Here is a 19,621-nt window from a genome sequence, read left to right as displayed (position 1 = left end):
TGAAGCTCGCGATTATGGTAAGGGGCGTTACATTTCCGACGCGTGCTTGTGGTGTTCGGCCAATTACAATGCACTGGGTCAGCTGGCCAATCAGAGCAGACTGCACTTGTCAAAGGAGGGGGCTTTGTTGAAAACTACGTGTTTGAGAGAGACGTGGGCATAGAGGACCTATAATAATGTACAGTATTTGAAAAATGTGTTTTTTGAACATTAAAGCATGTCAACATTCTGTTACACCAAATACACAAAATAATGATCTTTAAAATAGCATCATATGACCCTTTTAAGATATTTTTGATGAAATCCGAGAGCTTTCTGACCCTGCATAGACAGCAACACAACTCACACGTTCAAGGCCCAAAAACGTAATAAGGACATCAGTGTTTCCCCTAGGTTTACGGCTTTGGGGGGCGGGGGTTGGGGTGTTTAACATCAAACAATTTAACATCAATTTATTTATTAGCGGTCTGTTATGTACATTCTACTCAACAACAGTAATATATTTCTGCCAATGCCCTCAAGTTAAACCAAACTTTTATTTTGACGGGTTGCCGTGAATACCATTACATTTCTGTGTGTGTGTGTGACATGATATTCAACTTTATTCGACTATGCGTTGTGGTACTCTCGTGAACGCGTGTTAAATGACTGACACAGAAGAGAAGAAATTGCTGAATAAAGTCATTATTTGTTTTCTTTGCACAAAAAGTATTCCCGTATAGGGCTGCACGATAAATCGAAATGGATTCGAGATCGCGAATTCGACAGAAGCTGCGATTATCATGCCTATCTTTCAGTGAAGCACGGTTCTGTGATCAGCAGTAAATCTCCATCCAAAGGCCAGAGGGCGCTCTTGCGCTGAAACTCCAAATACGCCTCGCAGAAGAAACCCAGAAAATGCCTGTTGCTGCAGCTGAATAAACAGAAGATTCAACTGCTTTCATTGACTCAACGTGACTAATACACACACAACTATGGCAATATAAGGTTTATCTGAGTTCTTATTATTATAATTTTCATTAAAATAAAGTATATTTATAATGCAATGCCTTTATCACTGCTTAAATACTATGAAATATGTTGCGTGCCTTATTCTGTGTAAGAAGCCACATCATCTCACAGAAGGATTTATTTCAAACACTCGACTGACGTTATGAAGTGAGTTTGGAGTAAAATCATGTTATTAAATGTGGTATTTTCACATTTCTTTGATTTCATAATCGCGCAATAAAATCGTCTGCGATTTTTTTGCGCAACTTGTCAGTGAACTACGGCTGTGTAGTAATTCTGCTCCATCTGAAAGCACGTGATGATTTCCTGCTGATTACAGAACCGGCATTACTATCAAAATGCACATGACAATCGCATTAGATTAATCGTGCAGCCCTATTCCCGTAGCTTCATAAAATTAAGGTTGAACCACTCATGTCACATGAACTATTGTAACGATGTCCTTGCTACCTTTCTGGACCTTGAACATGGTAGTTCCCTTGCTGTCTATGCAGGGTCAGAAAGCTCTCGGATTTCAACAAAAATATCTTAATTTATGTTTCGAAGACGAACGAAGGTCTTATGGGTTTGGAAGGTGAGTAATTATTACACAATTTTTATTTTTGTGTGAACTATCCCTTTAAATGTTTTTTTTTAGGAATTTGGGAAATGTACAGTTGCGAAAAGTCAGTGTGGACAGTCAGTTCTAAAAATCTGAGAAATGAATCAGGTGCAGTTTGAACAGCTGTTGTGCATTCCATCATTAATACGTGCTGCTTTGGTTTGTGTTTCAGATACATTGACCGAACAATCAAAGCAAGGGAAACAGGGTAACCAATGAGAGATGACGTCAATGACAACATGAATAGACAGATGACAGGAGAGAAAACCAAGTCACAAGCTATTAAAATTAAATACTGTATATAAATGTGCTTTCGTAACTGCCTGATCACCTGATAACACTAGGAGTTAATAATACCAGTTATTGTGCTGTTAGCGATAATACTAATCTCATGAGATTCAAATTCACAAGCACAAGTTGTGACTGGTAAAAAATAATACATAAGATAAATAAATATAAACAACAATAAATACTGTAGGTTTACAATTGTGCATGATTCAACTGGAAATGTATATAACTTGGAACGGGAATGACTGCATGATACGATGTTTAGCAAGTTTTTGATATGTAACTTTAACTCAGCGACACTGAACACACATACTGTGTTCCAACTGGGCGTCTGATAGGGCGGTTGTTTAGCCTTTGAGAGGCCTGAGTGGTCTGAGCATGTGTGAAAGAGAGAAAGTGGCGACAGACAGAGTCGGCCAGACTTCACCAGAGCAAGCGTACTAATTCCTCACCTGCAGCTGGGGGTTGATGGGACGACAAACCAGGGAGATCTAGGGAGCTATCAGACATCACATGCTTCAGGTCTCCACCCATGTCCGACAACTTCATGTCTAGCTGTACTGAGAGAGCATCCTCAGAGTCCTCCTTCCCCACGCTGCTGCCCCCAATGGACGGGAGGTCCAGGGATTTCACAGAGGCAGAGTCCTCTTTGGCCTGCTTGAAGGCGGCCACTTTGTCCACCAGGCTCTTGTCGGACGCACCCAGCGCCGTACAGAATTTGGAGGACTGGAAATCTGCAAAGTCGTCATTGTCGCTCTTGAGCGACGAGAAGGAGCCCCCGCCGCTTTCTTTGTTATCGTCGTAGGCCAGGCCACGTTCTAGTGAAAGCTGTTTGAAGACGTCGTACTTATCAGTGCTGATTTGCTGCCTCTGCTGGGACGTCTCCGCCTGGGCCTCTCCACCACCGTCTCCAGAGCTGGTCTCGTTTCTCTGATCTCTCGAGCTCCCGAACGCCATGAAGTCAGCAAAGTCGTCCTGAACTGCCGTCCCAGTTCCTCTCCCTACTGTAGAGGTGGTGGGAGCTACTTCGGAGGATGCTGAGGAGCCAAAAAGAGCAAAATCGCCAAAGTCATCACCCCCTACGCTGGGAGGTTTTGCAACTGAGGGCAATACCAGGGATGGGGGCGCTGAAGGGAACAGGTTGAGTTTGGAGTCAACAGTGGTAGTGGGAGTAGGAGGAGCCATTGTTGTGAAGAGGTCCAGGTCTGCCATGTTGAGAGGATTTCTAGGTTGAGTCAGAGAGGCTGGTTGTGAATGGGACAGAGATTGAGAAGAAGAGAAAGGAGGAGGAAAAGTTGGCTGGAACTTGGCCTGGTCTGGTGGGTCTAGTGGAGAGACAGTGTCGGCTGTTTTAAAGTCTGTGAAGCCATCGTCGGCACTGACAGACTTGAAATCAGCAAATCCCTCCCCTGCGGAAAAAGGAAAAGAAAACAATTGAAGGGCATGGCGAACTGCATTTCACACAAAAACAACAAAGGACAGAGAGCTGGCACGGCACAATGCAGTTTGCCTATAAGTTGCCCAGAGCTCCATTTCATGGGCCTAAAAAGAGAAAAACGGATTAGCAATGCTTAACGCAAGCAGCGTTTGACTGCTGAATTGAAATAAAAAGGTGGTACAATGGAACTGAAGGACTTTTAGTGTGAAGATATAAAAATCACAGAATATAGTAAATTTAATCAGCATATTTCAGTCTCAGCACACAATCACACACTCTGGTTTAGCCACAATCAGTACATATTCATTTCACTTGTAGTGAAGTGACCAGTGGTAGACCAATTAATCGGACACAATTGTTGATATGATTTTCCATTATCATGTACAGGTGCATCTCAATAAATTAGAATGTCGTGGAAAAGTTCATTTATTTCAGTAATTCAACTAAAATTGTGAAACCGCGTGTATTAAATAAATTCAATGACCACAAACTGAAGTAGTTTAAGTCTTTGGTTCTTTTAATTGTGATGATTTTGGCTCACATTTAACAAAAACCCACTAATTCACTATCTCAACCAATTAGAATATGGTGACATGCCAATCAGCTAATCAACTCAAAACCCCTGCAAAGGTTTCCTGAGCCTTCAAAAATCTGATGACCAGCTTTTTGAAGATGCTGATTTCATTTTCCAGCAGAATTTGGCACCTGCCCACACTGCCAAAAGCACCAAAAGTTGGTTATATGACCATGGCGTTGGTGTGCTTGACTGGCCAGCAAACTCACCAGACCTGAAGCCCATAGAGAATCTATGAGGAACTGTCAAGAGAAAAATGAGAAATAAGAGACCAAAAAATGCAGATGAGCTGAAGGCCACTGTCAAAGAAACCTGGGCTTCCATACCACCTCAGCAGTGCCACAAACTGATCACCTCCATGCCACGCCGAATTGAGGCAGTAATTAAAGCAAAAGGAGCCCCTACCAAGTATTGAGTATTAAATGAACATACTTTCCAGAAGGCCAACAATTCACTAAAAATGTTTTTTTATTGGTCTTATGAAGTATTCTAATTTTTTAGAATTGGTGGGTTTTTGTTAAATGTGAGCCAAAATCATCACAATTAAAAGAACCAAATACTTAAACTACTTCAGTCTGTGTGCATTGAATTTATTTAATACACGAGTTTCACAATTTGAGTTGAATTACTGAAATAAAGGAACTTTTCCACGACATTCTAATTTATTGAGATGCACCTGTATACTGCGGTATGTAAATTTATCAGTGCAGTGTAGGACTGCTTAAAATCACTGACATATTCGACTGATGCATGAAAAATGCATGATTGAAAAAATAAAATGAGGGATGTGCTTGATGTTAAAAAACTAAGTGCAATGAGCCATGAAATACACACAAAATTGTTACAATTTCCAACTTGGAAAGTGTTCACGTAAACACAGTCAGTCAATCAAGTCTTAAGTAAACTAAACAGGGGTTTTTTTGGTCACATGGCCAACCTTTTTTACTTAATTATAAATCAAATACAATACACTATGAAATAAATATTAAATTGATTATTAAACATAGCATGACAAATGTTAATGTAATTGTACATTTCCAATTCCATTTTGCATTGACTAAATTGTATTGTATCAAACACCAGCAATATATCAACCATTAACCACTGTGCCCTCTCAATATAGGCCAATAAAAAAACAATTTTGATCGACCACTAGAAGTGAATGACACGCAGATGACAAACTTTTTTCTATTTCAGCAGCAGCCTATATAAGGAATCAAAAGTAGAGAGAACAGAAATACAGGAGTTCTGGAGAAGAGATCACTGCAACCATTGACTTACTGGCTCTCTCAGAGCTGTCCCCATTGGATTCTGCTCTAGTGAGACAGGGACACGCACACATGCCTACATCAGTGTATGAAGCCCTACAATAAACTTAACACACTATAGCCTGGTGCAATTGTATTAAATTTAATCTTGTAAAAAGCCGATCTAGGTTGTGTACTTGATGTGTTCATGCTGTGTCAGACATGCATCTGCTTACCAACTGGTTTTCTGTCTGAAGGCTGCTCAAGCTCTCGGAAAACACTGTATTTGTCCCCTGAATCTGGAACAAAACAGTAAACAATGCCTGTGTGTAGAAGCAGTAGTGCTTTTTAACTAGACCATAATAATGATAGAAGGAGCTGCAGGAATGTGATAAATAGCAGGATAAATTTATGCAAAACACATCTGCGGGCCACACAGTCTTATCGCAAATGCATTTAGACAAGAGAATCAGTCTTATAAGTTAACCCGATATGACAGCAGTCTTCTGAGAGATCTGTCTTCCTCAATGGGCTAATGAGGTGCATAGAGCCAAATGGGTATGTGTGTGTTTTTTACCTGAGACAGGAGGTGTGGGCTCTGCAGGCTGCTCCACTGACAACTGTTTAAACACTGCATATTTATCAGAGGAGGAGGATGAAGACCCTGACACTGGAGTCAGCATGGCAGGAACACTGCATGAAGCAGACAAAACATACAGCAGTCAGCCCAAACAGATCAAAGTGCTTTACAAGCTACGAAGAGTTTACAAGCCGAAACTTTATATTTAGTTTTGAGATACTTATTTTTGTTCTTTGATGCTTCTAAAAGTAGACTAAACACACAAAGCCTGAGGCACAATACTCTATGCAAGATTAGTATTTAGTGTGTCCCATTTTAAAACAAAATGAAAATAGAAATCCAAAGTTGGACAAATATATTGCATCCCATTGATTTTCAGAATTTCAGTTGGGAAATGAGTAAAGTGATTTTTAAAGTACAAAAATGCTCATGTTTACACATGAATACAAACAGTTTGTGAGAAACAGTGTCTGTAATATCAATAACTATTTTCTATTTGAATATATTTTAAAAGGTTATTCATTCCTGTGATCAAAGTTGAATTTTTTGCATCATTACTCCAGGTTTCAGTGTCACATGATCCTTTAGAAATAATTCTAATATGCTGATTTGCTGCTCAAGAAGCATTTCTTATGTGTGCTGCTCTAAATAGAAATCTTTTGTAATGTTAGAAATGTTCTCACTGTCACTTTGGATCAATTTATAGCATCTATGCTGAATAAAAGCATCAGTTTCTTTCAAAGAAAGCAATCTTACTGGCCACATTGGCAAAATACATACTTTCAGTGTGTGGTTCAAATATGCAACTTGAAATTCAGCTCAAGTTTTTTTCTAAACAAAAGTTTCTTTCTTCCCCTTCTCTCCGTCTTGGATCACTTCCCTCATAACAGCAATATTCCCAGCACAGGAGAAAACCTCACCCTCACTTCCTGTATTATTCTCAACACTTCTCATTTTCACTGATTTAATTAGCGAGCAATCTGACACATTCAAGCACCAAAATATTCTTCTAAACCAAAGGATCCTTTGTGCTCAGTGAAGCTGATCGACCGGTAAAGGTTGTGGCACTTAGCGAATATACCTTCCAACCTCTCACTCCCTGCTTTCCAAAATTGCCTTTAGCCGTTTTTCCCTGGGAGCATAAAATCATGCAGATGTGAATAGAAATAAAATGGAATGAGCTTATCAGCTGTCCATTAAAATGGGTTCATTAGAAAAGATGGCGGGGGTTTAATTGTTGCGCTGGGCAGGTTATTACAAGCCATTACAAAGCGGAGAGCGATTCCACGCTCCAGATGAGCAAACCGAGTCTAGAGGAATTAACAAAGCATAAAAACAATATCAGAAACTACTAATGAGAGATGACAGGATGCTGCTTTACAATGCATTTCTCCAAGCAGTTTGCATTACATAAAAAATATGCTTTTGCGAGCGTGCAATATGCCATGACGCATAGACGAAAAGCTGCACTCGTACCCGCTTTGGGATGATGATGTCATGCTGGGAAACACTCCTCCGGTTTCTCCTTGGAAATCTGTGAATGAGTCATCTCCAGCGCCGGCTTTGGGGGCTTCCTGGAAGTCCTGGAAATCGTCATCATCAGCCTTGGTAGCCTAACGCAAGCCAACAAGACAATAAATCAGTTGAGCGATAACAGTGCAGTTATTATCCATAATAAAGTGTCTGATGTTTACCTGAACAGGAGGGAAGTTGGTGACGAAGCTGGCCGGTGGTTGTGCGGGCGGGTTTGGGGTCATGCTCATGACAGGCAGCGCAGCGACTGGCATGGCCATGGACATGGGTGGCTGGGTCATGATGGGCTGCTGGTGCTGAGGCAGGACAGCAGGAATAGCCATAGCCATGGTGGGTAGATTGGGCACAGGCGGAGAGGGGAACTGACTCAGGATGTCCAAACTCATGACTGTAAGACCACTCTAGAGAATACAACCACAATATGCAATCTTAAACAGTAGTTTAGTAAGGGTAAGTCATTTGAAGGATTAGTTCACCCAAAAATGAAAATTCTGTCATTGATTACTCACCCTCATGTCGTTCCAAACCCGTAGGCCCTTTGTTAATCTTCAAAACACAAATGAAGATATTTTAAATTAAACCTGAGTGGTTTCCGTTGCTCCATTGAAATTCCAAGTAACCAAAATGTAAAATTGTGATATTTTTGATGAAATCTGAGTTTTAACCTTTTTGAATATTTTACATTTTGGTTACTTGGACTTTCAATGGAGCGACGGAAACCACTCGGGTTTAATTTAAAATATCTTCATTTGTGTTTTGAAGATTAACCGAAGTCTCGTGGGATTGGAAAGACATAAGGGAGGGGTAAATTATGACAAATTTTCATTTTTGGGTAAAATATTCATTTAAGTAGATGGATCTAAAAGAAATTTGAACTAAAAGCTATTACTTTATTTAGTTGACAGGGACATTGTACATTAATAAAGCATTCCTTTAAATGTACCAGAAATAGTCAAAGGCTATTTTACATCCGTAGTCCCTGGACAAGATGTTTGTTACAAGTCACCCTAAAATAAAATGTAATTAAAAATACATACTAAACAATTTTATAATTACATAGTTCAAATCATACAGTATTCTATTAAAAACAATGGGATCAAATAAAGACAATGCAAACAAGATACAATCAATAGGATAGCTAGCAAATATAAAATTCTAGTGTTGACAAATCTGAATACGAATTAACCAATTATTCAACTGAACCCTAAATAAAGCATATGTGTCTAGATCTCGTATAGTTGTCAGAATAGTATTTCATTCTCGTGCAGCTTTGACAGAAAAAGCAGACTGACTAAAATTACTGTCTAAGCGGTATGATACAGTCTCCTCTTAATGCACCTCTTGTAGAACGATAATCAGTTGTTCTAATACCAACTGACTAAGAGGGCGAGAAGATAAACCATAAATAATTGTATTTATAATTTTATAATCAAGCATACTTAATCATGTTTTCCCAACTTAACAAATTATATTTTTTCAGTATTAGACAATGATGATAATGTACCGATTTCTTATCAAAGACTTTAAGTGTACGTTTGTATAAGGACTCTAATGGTTTTAGAGTCGCTGAACTCACCTGAGACCAGGTGGTTAGACAGTAAGTCATGTGAGAAATAACCATAGAATACATATACATCTTAGCTGCCTCAAATGACATATAATCTCTAATAAACTTAAAATTATAGAGATTAAACTTAACCTGCTTACAAACCTTTTTAACTTGAGCTTTAAATGTAAGTTTAGAATCAATCAGCATTCCCAGATATTTATATTGAGGCACTACCTGCAGCCTCACCCCTGACACGTAAACATCCGGCTCTTTAATAATACTGTTAGCCATGCTGACACATTAACCATAGAATTTGTGAGTTCATTTGCAACTTGTGCAAGACTATTACCATGTATATAAAATTAGATACCAACCCAGATCTTTAACCAGTACACCAGGGCTCTTCACCTCAAGTCCTGGATGGCCAGTGGCCAGGTTAAATTGGGATTGATACATAACTCTGCAGGATACTAGCCCTCCAGGACTGGAGTTGTACACCATACCATCCCGTTAACCAAATCCTATCTTTAAAGAGAAGCTATAAAAGCGAAGCATTAAAGCAGAATGATAACGTCGACGATAACAAGTAGCGCAGATCTTTGAAAGCCGACTGATAAATGCTGATTACTGACAGTCATTAAGATGAGGCACTGCTATAAACATAAGACACTCAATTAAAACTGATATTCTCCCTACACATAACAATGATTTAGTGAGCTATTAGACAAAAGCACTTCAACACACCTCGTGCAGGAACATTGAATTTACAGCACGTCTTTCATCAGGGAAACAAAATAAAAAAGCAGGCCTGTCAAACAATAGACCTTCTCCATCCAGATGTCTATTTACCCCTCCACCAAGAGGCTGTCTGATCTGTTTGCCTAAAATATTCATTAAAGTCAACTTCCATTTTCAATGCCATTTCTGGCATTCTCCAGAGCTTTTCCTTTCTTTATTGCTCTACAAAACTGAAGCACTGGTAGAGTGGCTCCTCATGGAGCTTTTCAATTTGCATAACAAATGTGCTATTACTGAAAGGGTCCCATGAGTTGCTGGAAGAGCTATACAGTTTCTTCTCACAGGACTGTAACTGCCAAGAGCAGCAAGGGAAGATGATAAGATCCCCACACCTCTGGCCTAAAGATGCACCTAACTTCCTATTACTGCAAACCTACATACTCCTTTGAAATTATTAAATCTACCTGGGCGACTCCAATCAAAGCCAAGACGGTGTACAGCTCTTCCTTGGTCAGCTTGCCAGGTGTGGTGCGGTTGGCCAAGGCCCAGATCTGTCCGAGAGCTTCCCGTGGCAGACCCGATGATATCAGAATTGGGTAGAGTTTGGCTGTGTCAATACCTGTTGGTGTCATGGTGAACTCAAGGACCTTCTTAAACAACTCTGTGAAGAGCAACCATTAGGCATTAGATACCGTGAAATGCAGAACTATGAACTGATGCAAATCTAATGACGTCAAGAGCATATACCTGGGATGAGCGAGTCATTGTATAACCAGGCTGGCACCATGGGTTGCATGTCTTGTTGGGGGTAGACACCTACACCTGGTGGTGATGGACATGGAAACAGTGAGATATTTGTGGACTCTTATGCTAAGAGTGCTTGATCAAGCATATATCCCCATGTGCCTACTGCACAGTCAGAGGTCCCCCACACCTGCTGTCAGCAAAGCCCAGCACGGATGTACTACTGACACCATGCACAGACACACTAAAGACTCCCACTGCTTCTGCCGTCAGCTCAACTGTCTTGAGCTGAGAGCTGGTGGGTTTGTAGGACAAACAGATTGACAACATACGGAGAAGAAAGTTTTGCTTTGTATTGGCATTGACACTCATCTCATTACATGCATTGCCAATGTGTACATTGAAATCTGTGCTAAAACTGTGAGTCCTGTGGAGAAGTAAATTAGGCAAATTATTAAAATGGGGCTATGGTGATTAAACCTCCAAGTAAGCATCAACAGCAGTGAATCATGCAATTGATCCCCTCCTTTAACGACACCAATGGGCTCAGTAGACAGACTAAACCAGGGGTGTCCAATCTTGACACTGGAGGGCCACCTTCTTATCAAGTTTGCCTCAAGCCTAACTAAACACACTTGAACAGGATAATTGAAGTCTTCAGGATTACCAGAAATGTCTAGGCAAGTGTGTTGGAAACCAAACCCCGAAGAAAGGTGGCCCTCCATGAGAAGGACTGGACACCCCTGGACCTAAAAAACCCAGAACCATCATTTCAGAGACATTGGAAAATGTGCAAGAATGCAAGAATTTATAGAGCACCACATGGTAAGAAATCAAGCCCAGTAAATACATGTTAAATCCCAAACATGCACATATTTTAGATCACGTGCACAATCAGTTAGATGTTCAGGACAGAAAATAAGGGTTTCTGTGACAGTAGGCAGGAGATCTGAATTAGGCATTTCTTATCAAGTAGAGATTTTCATTAAGTTATCTTCATCTTAGTCTATTTTTCCATTCAACGTTGAACATTTTTCATGCTCAAGAGCACATTGTCTTCAAGGGTAAAACTTCTAGGCCCATGCAATTCCTTCCGTTTAATGCCTTGGATCTGCTTTAGCAAAGACAGCTGAAGTAAGAGGACAGATTTGGTTACTTGGATGTTCATTGAGAAGTGTTAGATATAATCAGGTCAAGATTTAAAGATTTTTCAAACAAGAACAAGATAAGAAATCAGCCCTTCTAAACCAAGCATATCTCATGAATAGCAAATAGAGGCAGGGCAGGAAGTCTCGAGCTGCGAGTTGTGTTAATTTTGAGAAGCTCGAAAAAGATTCGGGACTGACAGATGTTTTCTTCTCACCGCTGGTGCTAGTGGGCTGGACGGGCGGGTTGTCTGCTGCAGGGGGCGCCTGAGTTGCGGGTAGAGGCTCAATGAAGGCTGAATTGAAGTCATCTTGAGTTTGGGCCCAGTTTCGGGCTCTGGTACTGCTGTGAAACTGAGCTGTGACCTGAACTCTGAGACTCAGCTCAGACAGAGCCTGGCGTGGCTTAAAACTAACCTGGGCCTTCTTATCAGCTGTCAAATCGCAAGATGTGAACATCTTCTCCTCCAGAGATGGGCCTGAATCAGTTAGAGACAGAGGCCATATTTAACTGTAGTAGTTTATATTTTAACTGAGCACCAAACATGACTATGTGAATGTACAAGACCAAAACCTACTGCATTTAATGCATCAAAGTTGCGATGCAGACGCAAAAGCTTTTCCAAGAGGTAGGCAACATTATTCAGTCTTTAAAATAAGACATTACTACACGTTTTCTTTGCACAGAACAGAATACAGAATCCCAGAATACAGGGCGACAAGATTAAGTCAAGTCAAGTCTGCTTTATTGTCAATTCTTCCACATGTACAGGACATACACACAGAGAATTGAATTCGAATTGAATTGAAGATTAACGAAAAAAACTAAAACAAGATGGAGGACAAAATCAAGAAAATTCTGAATATATAAATACTTAAATGCCATTAAATAAAGTATAAATATTAAATTCAAATAAAAACGATTTAAATATTCATTAGTCATTTATTATATATTTAACTTTTTAGAGTATTAGGTTAACAAGATGCTCTACTGGAATAAATAATAAGTTGAGTCTTTTATGGCACGTTCGCTGTCCATGAAGTTGCTGACTATGTAGGGTGTTCCAGTTCCAGTCAACAAGATATATTCTACTGTCTATATAGGGAACACACAGCAAGGCAACTCACTAGCTTTTGGAGCAGATATACAGTCCTACATTTTTTTTTATGATAAAATATCCAAAAGCCAGGTAAATAACCGCTTCATTATAACAATAAATGAACTATAACAATGACTATTGTAACCACTTCACAGTACCGGAGGTGGAACAGGAATTGTTTAGGCATGACATAATTGGCTGATAAATAATCTACGAGCAGAGGCGGACAGTAACTAAGTACATGTACATGAGTATTGTACTTAAGTACACTTTTTGAGTATCTGTACTTTACGTCAGTATTATTTTTTCTGGAAACTTATGACTTTAACTTCCCTACATTTGAAAGACAAATATTGTACTTTTCACTCCACTATGCGGCAGCTTTGAACGTCAGTGGGTGATTTCTTTCTTCTCTAAAATGTGACTTGCTTTTTTTCCAGACAGTTTATCAGTAATCACTCTTGTAGGGCTACATGAAGTGATTTCCCAGCATTTTTTGAACACTGACCAGTTGCAAATGTGGTATTTATTTACAATAATTCAATAATAATAAGTTAATATTGTGGTATATATTAGACACAATATTGTCTGATTTTGCTAAATTGTGTACGTGAAAATATTACCTATAAAGCCACAAAAGAACTGCTGTGCATCTCCTAATAAAACACAATAAAACACTTGAAGCAGCACTGCACAGACCGTTCTGTGTGTGACATCAAAGTACAGCGAGAGCGATTAGACAATTTTTTAAATTTTTGTTTTGATGTCAAATAAGTCTTGCCGTTTAGCTTTTTTGTTAAAGCAGTGCTGCTGTTGTACAGTTATACAGCTAAAGTTGTGTTGCTGGGTTTTAAAGCAGGTTTGACTTTTTTTCTTCCTTATCACTCTGTATTTACAGGATTTCACTGTACTGTATTCAGTAGGTGTAATGTATTCCAAGTTTCTTCAGAAGTATTGTAAGTACTACGTACAACAATAAAACAGTGAATTGACATACAAAAGGAAATTTACTTTTGGTACTTAAGTACTTTTAAAAGCAAGTACTTCTGTACTTTTACTTAAGTAAAAATCTGTCTTTACAACTTGTACTGGAGTAATATTTGACCAGCAGTATCTGTACTTTCTCTGTGTATGAGTAGTTAAATGCCTTGAATTTTATTCCAGTGACAGTATGTTAACAGTACGAAATCTGAGCCACAGTCAGTGGTAGATGTCCCTCAGAGAACGTCATCTCTAAGTTCTAGTTCCATTCATTTTTTGAATGGACACCATGGCATAAATTCTGTCCAAACCGGTAACACTATCAATCACACGCATCTATGCAGGCTTCACTCTGAGCTCCTTATCAGTACGCCGTCACAATCGGCATAGTGTGCATGTGCTGTTGTGCTGATAGAACTCCAGCTTAAATTATAAGAGCATATGGGATGCCATCTGCAACCTGACAAAACCGAAGGGAGGTGGAGGGTGATGGTTGAGTCAGAATCACTCTGCAAATCTCACAGATGGTGACCATCATATCTGAATCAGAAACCTTGACAGACTTTTGACTCTACGTCAAGAACACAGCAAGATAGCAGTTATGGGCAAAAAGGTTTAAACAATCTGAAGAAAGGTATCCGTTACCATTCACATTCAAGTCAATGGGAGTTGCTTGGCTGGCACATACAACCCCAGGAATGTGCTAGCTTTTTTTTCTTACATGAGCTGCAAATGTAACTCATTGTTCAATATTACAACTAGTTTGTGAACCAAATTTACTTTTTCGTGTTTACTGAAATACAAATAACATGCTTTTTGCACACTAAGTAGTGTAGTTATGGCATCTAAACTTTGATTATGGGTACTAACAAGTGATGGCATGACAAAGTGAGAAACCGTGAGAGAGGCGTTACCTTGGAATGCAGATTGGGAGCTGGAGATGACAGAAGAGTGTTGGATGGCAGGTGAGACAGGGAGAGATGAAGGTACAGAGTGAGGGAGAGAGGAGGAAGGGGGGTGCTGGCCAGGCCCCATGTCTAATGGCTGGCTAATGTGAGCGGCTCTCAGTGAAGGGGAGGATGGAGGGAGGGATGAAGTGGGGAATGAGGAGGAGGCATCGACGGGGCCCTGCACAAAGTCACTAAACTCATCGTCGTCATCAGGGAAAGCAGGAGGAAGGGTATGAGAGGTGACAGAGGAATGAGATGGCGATGAGTCTGCAAAAACCAAACAAGAGAGTGAGACAGACAAAACACACATTATGAGTTATGACCTCACAGACAGACTGAAAAAAAATGAGAAACCATTTTACAAGAACAACAGGAGGGTACTGAATTTCATTAGGTGTGGTGCTGCTATTTTAATATACAAAGCAAATGCAACCTTTAAATTAAAATGTCAATGGAAATGTACTTGTTTATACATTTTTCAATTTCTTACTATAATTACTAGCAGGGTCCAGAATTCAAGTCAACATGAAAACAAAATTGACCATTTTTAATTTACTTGACACTCTTTTCTGGTCTAACCATGAATGATTGACAAAGAAAGTGCTTGTCTTTCCTTTTCTGCTAACATCACTTAACTATTTAAGCATTATTTTAGCAAAGTCTCATTCTCATTCATCTGACTGCAGTCAGCTATGGAACATCCATACCTTACCATCCAATTAATTTCTGCCCCAATTTTTATTTTTGCTAAAAAATTTCACATTATGGATATAAAACAAGATGTGAATGTTCAAACCAAATCGGAGTTAAAATCGGCTTTGGTTAGTGAATAAACAGTTACTTGCCAATTGGCCGGTATCAACCAACTGCAACATTACATGGTTTAAGTCCAATTTTAAGAATGACAATCTGACCTCTGACTGATGACGCATGCGATTCAAATCCAAAACCTTTTTTTTTAGCATGGTACATTTCAAAAAGTACCATTAGAGGTTTGTATTAGATATAGAAAACGTTCTTCCATATACACTACCATTAAGAAGTTTGGGGTCAGTAATATTTTTTGTGTGAATATATCAAAAGTGACAGTAAAGACATTTGTAATGCTACAAAATATTTCTATTTCAAATAAATGAAGTTATTTTGATTCATTCTGAAAAAAAATCTATTTTTTTTAAGCTTAATTAAATATTAAGCAGCACAACTGTTCTCAACATTGATAATAATATGAAATGTTTCTCAAGCGGCAAATAAGCATATTAGAATTATTTGTGAAGGATCAAGTGACACTGAAGACTGGAGTAATGATGGTGAAATTCAGTTTGCATTAGATGGATAAATTATATTTATAAATATATTAAAATAGAAAAGATATTTAAAATTGCAATAATATTTAACAACATCTCTTTTTTGCACTTTTGATCAAATAAATGAAGTATGATGTGCATAAGAGACTTCTTTCAAAAACTTCCTGACCCCAAACAAAAATAGCCTGTAATAAATATTTATGACCAGTTCATTTTTTTCTCAATTCACCACCAGCAATTGGCAGAGGTGGCAACAAATACATTTTGGACTCTTTCCAAACTAAACAGTTAGAGCAGAAACAGTTGCAGCAGCTGACTAGAAACAGTGAGTGATATGAAGCTCTTCTGCAGGTGTGAGGGGTGAAACAGCCAGAGTGTGAAGGTGGAGGATAATGCGTTACATGGAGGATAAGGAAACAGTAAACACTCAGTGGAAACATCTGGAGGGCCTCCTGGTGGCTGCTGGGAATAAAACAGCTATATGACTCAATGATAAAGATGTGGTGTGTTTGGATTGAGACAGAAAAGAAACACTATAAAGGGATAGTTCACTGAAGAAATAAAATTGTCATTATTCACTCACTCTCATCTCAGCCCAAACCTGTATGAAAATGCACAGAAAACAGTATCCAGTACAGTTCTTCAAATCCTCCTTCTGTGTTCCATGGGAAAGGACATTCAGAGATGAGGGTGAGTAAATGATGACAGGATTTTTATTTTTGGGTGAACTCAAAAAATCCCTTTAACAGTGTGTGAGTGCATCCCTGGTAATGTCCTTCAGCGCTCGACAGTCACTGTGACCTTGTCAAAAGCCGTCTGGGCCACTGATGCGACCCTTGACGTCATGAGCAGGGACTTGAAAAGCACATGGCCTGAAGGCAGTCAGGCAGCTGGAACGTGTCACTGGATATACCTGGTTTTTTAGACTGTGACGATGGTGTTGGATGCATCTTGGCATCTCTGCTGAACCCATCTAGATTTCCTTTAATGGCCTCTAAGGCATCGTCACGACTCTTCTCCCCAGTCTGTACAAAAATAGCAATTTTGTTTTGAGTTTGGAGAAGCTGATATGCAAGAAAAAGTATATATTGCAAAGTTATTATAGTTAAGTAATACTAAAACTAAAAAAACAAAAAACTTTTGTTACTTCAAATATTTTAAGTAACAAGTTTTTTTTATTGGCTTTAATTTTAGTATATATTTGTATATTATTTACATAGTTTTAGTAGTCTAAAATATAGTGTATAAATATAAATTAAAATTAATAACAAACTATACAGATATTTAATGTTAATTAATCCTACGACAAAAAGACCAACAATAAAATTAAACTAACTGAAATTAAAACAAAAACTGAAAAAATAAAAACTAATTTAAAATATTTAGGAAAAAATATAATAGTATCTCAGTGATACTAAAATAACACTTTGTAAAGCAGACAGTGATATATCACTGTGACCTTGTCAAAAGCCGTCTGGGCCACTGATGCGACCCTTGACGTCATGAGCAGGGACTTGAAAAGCACATGGCCTGAAGGCAGTCAGGCAGCTGGAACGTGTCACTGGATATACCTGGTTTTTTAGACTGTGACGATGGTGTTGGATGCATCTTGGCATCTCTGCTGAACCCATCTAGATTTCCTTTAATGGCCTCTAAGGCATCGTCACGACTCTTCTCCCCAGTCTGTACAAAAATAGCAATTTTGTTTTGAGTTTGGAGAAGCTGATATGCAAGAAAAAGTATATATTGCAAAGTTATTATAGTTAAGTAATACTAAAACTAAAAAAAAAAAAAACTTTTGTTACTTCAAATATTTTAAGTAACAAGTTTTTTTTATTGGCTTTAATTTTAGTATATATTTGTATATTATTTACATAGTTTTAGTAGTCTAAAATATAGTGTATAAATATAAATTAAAATTAATAACAAACTATACAGATATTTAATGTTAATTAATCCTACGACAAAAAGACCAACAATAAAATTAAACTAACTGAAATTAAAACAAAAACTGAAAAAATAAAAACTAATTTAAAATATTTAGGAAAAAATATAATAGTATCTCAGTGATACTAAAATAACACTTTGTAAAGCAGACAGTGATATAGCAGCAATAACAACTCAATATTACTTTAATAAACCTCTCAAACATTTTATTGCGTTTATATTCCCTATCAAACACCTTATTTGGATGCCAATATATTATTGGAAAATAGACAATAATCATGGTTAAAACAAATGATACTAACCAAGCAATTATTTTATAATCACAACAGGTCTATTATTTAGAAAGTATAGTCATTTTTATATCACATTGACTTGCTCACTTTGGGTTTGACGCTGCTCAGTAGGCGTAGTTTCTGTTTCTGCTCCTCAAACTGTCTTCTCTTCCGGTCCTCCTCCAGCATCCGCTGCTGCTGCTCCAGACGTTTTCTGTGGACAAACACTGATCAGAGACGTGTTCCGGTGTACAAACAACTTTCCGGCAGCGTGAATATGTAAAGCCTTACTGATGCTCCTCTGCCATCTGCTTCTGTAGGTCCACAGGGAACTGTGGCCCCGGGCCCCTCATGCCCATGAACTGAGGCTGACCCATGAACTGCATCCCGGGAGTCTGCATGCCCATCGCCATCCCACCCTAGAAGCACGAGATCAAGACAATGAGGATATCCCAATCATGAGATTAGTGATTCTGGTGTCCACATATTTTAATGGCCAACATATATAAATCAAACCTGTATTGGCATGGCACCAGGCATCTGTGCTCCAAAATTCATTCCCATCATGCCTTGCATGTTGGGCTGCATGACCTGGACCATGGGGAAGCCCTGCTGCTGTTGCTGCTGCATGGGCATCATTCCTGCCATTAAAAGATGACAAGTTTAAGAACATATAGTTTTTTTCCATTTAAATGTTATACTGGAGAAAATGTATCCAACAAAATGATCTAATGTAAAAAGAGGCTAAATATAGACAACGTCAGCTGCTTACCTTGCGGTGGTCCAATGCCCCCTCCTACAGGGTACATAAAACTAGAACAGAAAAGACAGACACACTCAATATTGTTGTCATTTACCAGGCTGCCCATTTCAAAGCCCTGAAACTCATTTCAGTGTGAAGTTAATGTCTTTACACTATTGCCCTCCGCATTCAAGAGACGGAGGAACATTTTGACTAAAGGCAAACAATCAATCATACAACGGAGAAAACATTTATGAAACAGCCCAAGTCCATTATTCTAGAAGGTACTTCAAGTCATTGCGCCGCAGTGGAAATCAAATCATTCCAATATTGGCAGTCCATTATGCTGCTCTCACAGGTAAGAAAAATATTAAATAGAATAGATTCCTTATGGAATTAAGCCATGTAGTATGATTTTACCAAAACACTTATGATCAGTGGAAGAACCTACAACAGTAATATAAAGACAACTTTAAAGGGGTCATATGATGCGATTCAAATTTTTCCTTTCTCTTTGGAGTGTTACAAGCTCTTGGTGCATAAAGAAGATCTGTAAAGTTGCAAAGACTAAAGTCTCAAATCCAAAGAGATATTCTTTATAAACGTTAAGAGTCAACCACGTCTACCTAAAACGGCTCGTTCTAACACGCTCCCACATGTCTGCGTCACAATGTGTAAAGCCGCCCCAAATGTTCACGCAAAGAAAGAAGGCGTAACTTTTATTCTCGCTGTAGTATTGACATTGCCGCCTCCATGTCGTGAAGGCGGTGTGTTTCCTTGTGAAAGCTAAACTACTTTGTTTGGCCTTCCAAAAGAGGACGATATTCGCTTCATCATGCCTGGAGCTGATCCGTGCTGATCGCTGAGGAAATAC

The 19,621-nt window shown here is 38.8% G+C and overlaps 1 protein-coding gene across 4 annotated transcripts in view; it reads right to left on the bottom strand.

The window, feature by feature from the left end:
* The window catches only part of LOC107582605 (synergin gamma-like), a 58,019-nt gene that overhangs the window by 24,372 nt on the left and 14,026 nt on the right, over nucleotides 1-19,621 (bottom strand). For 3 of the 4 annotated variants that reach the window (XM_016268511.1, XM_016268512.1, XM_016268513.1), the window contains exons 2-15: nucleotides 18,778-18,818; nucleotides 18,522-18,646; nucleotides 18,297-18,424; nucleotides 18,114-18,219; nucleotides 17,358-17,469; nucleotides 14,444-14,746; nucleotides 11,667-11,927; nucleotides 10,307-10,381; nucleotides 10,024-10,220; nucleotides 7,434-7,673; nucleotides 7,216-7,352; nucleotides 5,737-5,852; nucleotides 5,396-5,458; nucleotides 2,353-3,309 (exon numbers count right to left, since the gene is read on the bottom strand). In XM_016268511.1, the coding sequence (XP_016123997.1) occupies nucleotides 2,353-3,309; nucleotides 5,396-5,458; nucleotides 5,737-5,852; nucleotides 7,216-7,352; nucleotides 7,434-7,673; nucleotides 10,024-10,220; nucleotides 10,307-10,381; nucleotides 11,667-11,927; nucleotides 14,444-14,746; nucleotides 17,358-17,469; nucleotides 18,114-18,219; nucleotides 18,297-18,424; nucleotides 18,522-18,646; nucleotides 18,778-18,818 (2,861 nt within the window). The remainder of the gene's footprint in view (nucleotides 1-2,352; nucleotides 3,310-5,395; nucleotides 5,459-5,736; nucleotides 5,853-7,215; nucleotides 7,353-7,433; nucleotides 7,674-10,023; nucleotides 10,221-10,306; nucleotides 10,382-11,666; nucleotides 11,928-14,443; nucleotides 14,747-17,357; nucleotides 17,470-18,113; nucleotides 18,220-18,296; nucleotides 18,425-18,521; nucleotides 18,647-18,777; nucleotides 18,819-19,621) is intronic. The other variant, XM_016268515.1, reaches the window with a different exon arrangement.

This window comes from Sinocyclocheilus grahami, unplaced genomic scaffold (assembly GCF_001515645.1).
Source record: "Sinocyclocheilus grahami isolate Dianchi unplaced genomic scaffold, SAMN03320097.WGS_v1.1 scaffold46.1, whole genome shotgun sequence".
NCBI lineage: Eukaryota > Metazoa > Chordata > Actinopteri > Cypriniformes > Cyprinidae > Sinocyclocheilus > Sinocyclocheilus grahami.
Note: the sequence above shows the minus strand (reverse complement) of the source record. Positions and strands in the feature narration are given on the sequence as shown.